The 7,972-nt window shown below is 39.0% G+C and overlaps 1 protein-coding gene across 2 annotated transcripts in view; it reads left to right on the top strand.

Annotated features, from left to right (window-relative positions):
• The window catches only part of TET2 (tet methylcytosine dioxygenase 2), a 69,661-nt gene extending 62,154 nt beyond the window's left edge, over nt 1-7,507 (top strand). For both annotated transcript variants that reach the window (XM_015861428.2, XM_032444017.1), the window contains exons 9-10: nt 1,015-1,375; nt 2,622-7,507. In XM_015861428.2, coding sequence (XP_015716914.1) covers nt 1,015-1,375; nt 2,622-4,030 — 1,770 coding nt within the window. In that variant the 3' untranslated portion in view covers nt 4,031-7,507. The remainder of the gene's footprint in view (nt 1-1,014; nt 1,376-2,621) is intronic.
• Nucleotides 7,508-7,972: the final 465 nt, after the last annotated feature.

The raw sequence follows: 7,972 nt of genomic DNA, 5'->3' as shown, positions 1-7,972 counted from the left end.
TTTTTTTTTTTTTTTTTTTTTTTTAGTAACTACTTTGGTTTATATCACTTACTACATTAAAATGAAAAAAAAAAAAAAAATAGTGTGGCCAGCAGGTTGAGGAAGGTGATCAGTGCATTTTCAGTGCATAGTGGGTGATTTCCGTTCCCTGCATACTCTTGCTGTGACCATACAGCCAGAGTAAACATGAGGAAAAAACGAACGTCAGGTCTGAATAGTCTTCACTGTTGTGATTTGAAGTAATTCACAGTGCAGCTCCTATTACCAAAGAGATTATCTGCTTTCTTTAAATGCCAACTAAATTCACCCTGTTTCCAGGGTCTGACTTAATTGAAAAGTCAACCACCAACAACAAAACATGTATTTTTAGCTGAGCTTTCTTCCTAAGATTGGCTGGTTCTGTTATTTTACTGCAGAGTACGTCTGTATCAGCATCTTTTTCTCCACTGAGATATTCCCAATACCCATTTTAGTTGGAGCTAACACAATAAGCATCCTGCAACACACACAGTGCTAACTTCCCCAGATCTTTATGCAGCAGTAGCATGACTTGCTGCTTTGCAAATCATCCTGAGGAGTCATGAAACACAATGGCAGCATGTTATATGCCCCACTACCTCTAATTAGGTACCTCGTTAACCTACTGCAGTCAAAAAATCTTCATCTGAGCACAGAGTTTTCACTGGTTTAACTCCCTGCCCACGTTGTTATGGACCACTCTGCTTGTTTCAGTTTAGGTTATACACCTCTATAACTGCTCCTCTCAGCACTGGTACAAGAAACATTGATATTTACACTTTGTGTTTCTATTTATGCTGTCCAATAGAGCAATGGAAAAAATGAAATTGCCGACCTCTTGTAATAATGTGTAAATTGCACAAAAAGAAAGCTTACAAGTAATTTGCCAGATGCTGATGCTGACAGTACCAGGGCAAGGTAAAACACACAGACTGGTATTTCAGGCAACTTCCAAGACTGGTTTGAGAGGGTTACTCTAACACTCCTGTCTGACAGGTTTGCACACTAACTAGAGAAGACAATCGTGAAATTGGCCAAACACCTGAAGATGAGCAGCTCCACGTGCTCCCCTTATACAAAGTCTCTGATGTGGATGAGTTTGGAAGCACCGAAGGCCAGGAGGAGAAGAAGAGGAATGGCAGCATCCAGGTCCTTACCTCCTTTCGTCGGAAAGTAAGGATGTTAGCAGAGCCGGTTAAGACGTGCCGGCAAAGGAAGCTAGAAGCAAAGAAAGCAGCTGCAGAAAAGCTTTCCTCCTTGGAGAATGGGTCTAGCAAAGCTGAAAGAGACAAGTCTGCTGCAGCACGCAACAAACAAAGCAACTGTGAGGCAGCAGGTCATGCAAAGCAGCTAGCAGGTAAGCACATGATTCTGTTCAGGGTATGAATCAACAGTGGTAAGCTTCCTAGAAATTACAACCATTTACAGTGAGCCTCAAGAAAAGCACACAAGCATTTTAAATAAAAAGTGAACCGAACTCTTGAATGTAAATATCAATATTGTATATTTATAAACGCTAGAATGCCAAATTGTGGTCAACTCTGGAGAATGAAAGAAAGAAAGAAAAAAAAAGACATACCAGAAATCCTTTATTGTTGGATACCCCTATAGAAGTCAGGTGCTTCTAAACCCTCCTTACCATCCAGTGTGTTGCAAAGTATCTTTAAACAACTACTGGTGCTAGAAGCCATGAAGAGAAGCGTGTGATGTTACTGCCAAAGAGCAACCTACACAACTCACTATCGCTGCTGTTAAAGAGAACCTCATACCTGGAGTGGATTCTAGCCTAACCTAACCGCTTTGCCAGTATTTGTATACTTTGCTTCAAGACTAAAAAAGCAGAGTGGGCGTTTTCATGGCAGACAAAACACACTTAACAATCACTGGCAGTTTTCATCACTAGATTTTAGAATGCTGGACAAAGGAGTTCATCACTATTGTTACAGCAAATTCCACCGAGAGGAATGAAGTGATAAATGCAAGGCTACCCAGAATGTCACTGAGATACCCATGAATAGAAGTCAGCTGCCGTGTGACTCAGGACAGAGTTTGAATCTTTAAATTATGCCACAGCACTTGAATGAATGATTTTTTTTCCTTCTGTCTTCAGTGAATCTCACTGGTCACTAAACCGTTATCACTGTCAGTGAATGTCACCATTGTTGTTTTTTACATGAAGCTGGAGACATATTTTTGAGACAGCTCTGTTAATGCAGATGTACAATTACTTATTTATTAATTCCTGGGGAAAAGAAGGTCACCTTGTGCGTGGCTGTTTGTGAGCACTTTGATGCTCCATTTCATGCACTACTTAAATGATGATTCAAACTCTTCAGACTTTGTGCATGTGACTCCGAACAGATTGCACGGTTCTCTTTTCTCCTTTACAATTAGCATCTGATCTCACTGGATGCATGCCAGAAAAGAAGTGTAGCCTTAGTATTTATTCAGCTTCTTAAGGCATGGTATTTGAGATATGAGTATTGATGTATCATATGATACATTTTTCTTAGAAATATCAGATATATTTATCGAGAAGAGTGTATAAAGTGTTCATTTAAAAAAAAAAAAAAAAAGCTTGTTTCTTCTTTTCACACCTACAGATCTTTTACGTCTTTCAGGACCAGCGACACAACAACAGCAGCAGCATCCACAGCGTACTCTCGCTAACAACCCTCAGTCAAATGCTATTAACACTTACTCGGGTTCAGGTTCTGCAAATCTGTATGTAAGGTTGCCTAATCCAGCCAATGCTTATCCAAGCTCTTCATACACTTCAGATCCCTATGGAGGATCTGGTCCCATGAACCTCTATGCCACCTCATCACAGCCTGCGGGGTCTTATTTGAATTCTTCCAGTCCCATGAACCCTTATTCTGGATCATTAAGTCAAAATAACCAATATCCACCCTATCAATGCAATGGGAACATACAGATGGACAACTGCCCCTCTTACTTGGGCTCTTACCCTTCCCAGCATCATCAGCACATGGACTTGTATAATTGTCAGAGCCAAGACCCTATGTCCAAACTAAGCCTACCACCCATTCAAACATTATACCAGCATAGGTTTGGGAATAACCAGAGTTTTGGTCCCAAGTACTTGAATTACGGAAACCAAAATACGCAAGTAGACTCTTTCAGTAATTGCACCATTAGACCAAATGTACACCACGTAGGGTCTTTTTCTTCTTACTCCACCCATGAGGCTGACGGTCATTTTATGGAAGTTGCCTCAAGGTTAAAATCTAATCTGAGTAATCCAAGCATGGACTATGCCTCCATGACTAAAACCACCGAACACCATCATGTGCACCCCCCTCCACATTTAGCACGTGACTACCATTCTGCTTCGAGTATGTTTAGCGGTCCTCCTAATTCATTGCATCTCCAGAATAAGGATAGCGAAATGATTTCGCATGCAGTAAATGGCTTGTCTAACACGATTCCAGGTCAGAACCACGATAGGACTACACCCCATGGTGGTTTAGATAAAACAGATGTGCTGAATCCTGAAAAAGCTGAGGATCCCGATGAAGTCTGGTCAGATAGTGAACAGAGCTTCCTGGATCCGGAAATTGGAGGAGTGGCAGTTGCTCCATCTCACGGGTCAATTCTCATAGAGTGTGCAAAACGTGAGCTCCACGCAACGACCCCCCTGAAAAACCCCAACAGGAACCATCCCACCAGAATATCCCTTGTCTTTTACCAGCACAAGAGCATGAACGAGCCAAAACATGGGCTGGCTCTGTGGGAAGCAAAGATGGCTGAGAAGGCAAGAGAGAAGGAGGAGGAATGTGAAAAATACGGTCCAGACTACGTGCCTCAGAAATCTTATGGCAAAAAAGCAAAGCGAGAGCCTGCTGAGCCACACGAACCCTCAGAACCAACGTACCTGCGCTTCATCAAGTCTCTTGCACAAAGGACACTGTCGGTCACCACGGACTCCACAGTAACTACATCTCCATATGCCTTTACACGGGTTACAGGGCCTTACAACAGATACATCTAACTTCACACCTTTGTTGGTTACCTCATCTGAAAAAAAAACAACCCGTCAAGTAGGGTAGTCATCCCTTAGGTTTTGGGGAAGGTGAGGGTGGAGAAGAAAACAGTGTTTTTATTAAACTCATCGGTGGAAAAGGCCTCGGCACACCAGCAAAAAGAGGTAATCCCACTAGCGCACTTATTTTCCACTGATTTTTAAGTGGTCACAGATGGCGTGTAGGAAACAAGACCAAAGCATCCTATGCAAAACCAGAAACAAAACAAAACAAAGCGTTTCATGATTTACATTTGAAAACACTGGCCCCATTGCTGAAAGAGATAATCTGCAAATGGAATTTTTCCTTCTTACAGTTCTGCACATCTGCGACCACTTTTAATGACATCGAGTTTGCGTAGTCATGGAACAGGAGCAAAAAAATTCCTATAGAAAAGAAAATAATACTGTAGTATTACGACTGCAGGAATCTTAAAATAACATCTGGTGCTGAATCTACGATGTACTGAAATACTGGAATGACGGCTTTTTAACACACAGTTTTTACTGTAACATTATTAGTCTCTTAATTTTATTTAATGAAGTAGATAACGTATAAAATGTAACAAATAGACAGCAAAACACTGAATTTGTTTGGATATTCTAAAAACCATGGTGCTATCCAAGAGAATGGTGTCTTTATTTTAACAGTCAAACAGTTAATGCCTTTATAACAATTAAAACGTCAATGATGTATTCAAACGTTCTTCAACAACAGGGAGGACCTTTTCATTCATGTATGTATTGAATTTACCTGGTGTTAAAATAAGCTTACTTTTTAATGTATGGGAATTACGAGGACCTCTGGATGTTGCTCATCCAGTCAAGTCCTGGAAAAGGACGATAAAATAGAGAGAGAGAGATGATATTTTTTTGTTTTTAAATAGTGTTTCAAAAGCACTTTGTCTACCTAAGCTTGGCAACTTGATCAATGCTGAGGTACTGAGACATTAAAAAAAAAAGAAAAGAAAAAAAAAAAAAAGAGTTTACTTTGATTTTAAAATGCAAAGATAATTTTTTTAAGATAAAATAAAATAAAAAAAAAGCTTTTTAAATACTTTTGTTTTAGCCATGCATCTGCTAGTGGGCTACATATTCATTTTTAATACAGTCAGTTATGGTAAAAATGGGGCTTACTGGATATAAGGGAATACTTCAGTACACAAAACACACGTTTTTCTGGTGCTCATCTCACACAGCTATACTGTAAACTGTTTTCTACAATTATTATGACAAGTTCATTGCTCAACTATGTACAGTTTTAAGGAAAGAATTTTATATTAACCACAGGTAATAATTAGCAGCATGCGACAGACTACAACTAGTTAGCTTGGGCTTCTGCTGTTTTTAAAGACCTGTACGCTCTTCAACTATTGAATGGCAGATTGCTTTTGTGTTGATAATTATGTACATTGTGGTGCAAGTCATTTCCCGGTGCAAGCGTCCTCTTTTCCAGGAAGATTGAACAGACCGATGCCTACACAAGATGAATGAAACAGGGTTAGTTCTGTGTGATTCCGTTGATTAAATAGAAAAAAAAATAGGCAGCTGGCTTGCTGTGGTGGTTTTAAATCATTAATTTCTATTAAAAAAAAAAAAAAAAAAAAAGCAGAAGAGTTGTATAGTAAATTAAATTGTAAACAAGACTTTTTTTAACGCAATGCTTTAGTATTTTAGTACTGTAAAAATATTAAATCTATATATATTTGGGTTTTGAGCTGAATTCACATCATGGTGCTACTCAGCCTGCTACAAATATATCATAATGTGAGCTAAAGTCCATTAAAAGGTTTGAGTGATGTTCCTACTTGTCATATACCTCAACACTAGTTTGGCAATAGGATATCGAACTGAGTGTGAAAGTTTATATATTGTACACCATCTTTTTCTCCCCCCCATAGCCTTTGAAAAAAAAAACAAAAAACACAAAACTAAACAAAAAAAAAAAAACCTCTCTCAATACTTGACATTTTTTGCAAGTATAACTTGAACTTCAGCTTATTTTTTCTTTTTTGGTTCTAAAAATTCAGGGATATTTCAGCTCATGTTCTCCTATGCCAACGCGTCACCTGTGTGTATGTAAAGCTGTCGTAGGTTTAAATATATTATTCTTGGGTTTTTTGTTTTCTCTTTTGTTCCGTTCCCTTTTACTTTTTCCTCCTTCGGGGATTTGATGCTTTTCCCTTTTGAATCCCTTTCTCTGATTTCTCTCATTCATGTATCAATGTAACTGAAACTAATTTTGTACATCTGTTAGCTCTTTTTTTTTTATCGCGGTGAAAGCGTTTAAGAGATTTAGAATGTTTTGCCTGTTTCAAATGAATAAACGAAAGTAGAATGCACTGAGCTGATTAAAGGGAAAAAACGTAAGGCAGGGGTTTGGCAAGTGACTGTTTGCTAGAGTTTTTCAAGTCACTCTCTAAAGAAGGCTTCTCAGATACTGTAATGAATGAAAGAGAGTATAAAAAGGTACAGTCTGTACAAGGGCTTCCCTAAACATGCAAACCTCCACGTCCCAGATATGTCTTGTGCAATATACTGTAAGATTAACTTTGGTTGACAGAAATTTTATCTAAGAGAATCACAAGCTAATAACGCAAGGAAATCAAAGGAGGCCTTTGGGTTTAATGGTCAAATATTTATTATGGCAGTTTTGCTCTTTTTTTTTTTTGTTTGTTTGTTTCTTTTAAATTCTCAGTCTGTGACTTTACTCACTGCATTGAAACAAAAGTTTCACCTTTTTTAAAGATTTTTTGTTTTTAAATGATGGTTACGTGTCAGATTAATTAAACCATGAATCTTCACCCGTGGGTGATTCTGTATTATTCATCCAATCCATAGCAGATGTTTGGTTAATAGGCCGTGCATCGTCATTTGCCAAACTGCTGGCAGCAAGAGCGGGGAGCTTAGCTAGCAAATCACTTCTGTATTGTAAATACCCAAACTGTAACTTTTGGTGTACAGAACCCTGCCTCAGTTGGAACGAATGACAGAGCGGAAGTAAAATTGCTTGTATAGGATTATCAGGTTGACTATAGCCATACTTGAAGATGCTTCTGAGTGGTGTCAACTTTACTTGAATGAATTTTTCATCTTGATTGACGCACAGTGGTATAAAGTTCACTTCTAAAGCTAGTGGTTAACTTGTGTAGGAAACTTTAGCAGTTTGACACTAAGGTAAATGAACTTCTGTGTGCATTTTCTATGCTTATGTTCTCTTTTTTTTTTAAGAAAAAAAAACAAAACAAAACGAAAACAACTTTAGTTTCATTCATTTTCATGAAATGTTTGGTATGTCTATAAAAAGAATCCGAGGATGGTTATAAATACTGTAAGTATTGTAATGTAATGCAGGTTATTTGAAAGCTGTTTATTATTATATCATTCCTGATAACGCTGAGATGTGGGTGTTTTTAATAAAATTTATATTTATTTAATGCACTCTAAGTCTGTCTTACAGAACCTTGTCTTTCCCTGCTGCTTTTATCAGATAACAACAGGAGCGTGCTCAGATGGAAAGCTCTGGTGCCAACCACAGCCCAGGAGCCCCACAGGGCACGGCAGCACTCACAGGGCTGGGGAAGCTGCCAGCCTGGAGAGATTAAAACTGCACTGTGGGTAACAAACTGCATACGTCAGCAGTTCAGGAATTGAACACACTGACCAATATATCGGGGCAAACCCTTTCCTGATTGCCAGCAGCAGCAGGCTCAAACCGCTCAGCAAAGCAGCATACACCACACTAGTTTAGCCACCTCCATCCTTCTGCGCCAAAAAGCTTAAATGAAATGCATCATTAGAGACCCTCAAACAGGAGACTTACTCCTAGTCATGCTTTGACTCGTGCCTGCTGGCCTCCCCCTCCTCACGTTTGTGGATGCAGAGGAACTTGGCACATTCACTGCTGGAATT

Source organism: Coturnix japonica, chromosome 4 (genome assembly GCF_001577835.2).
Source record: "Coturnix japonica isolate 7356 chromosome 4, Coturnix japonica 2.1, whole genome shotgun sequence".
Classification (NCBI taxonomy): Eukaryota; Metazoa; Chordata; class Aves; order Galliformes; family Phasianidae; genus Coturnix; species Coturnix japonica.
This window is presented reverse-complemented; position numbering and strand designations above follow the sequence as displayed.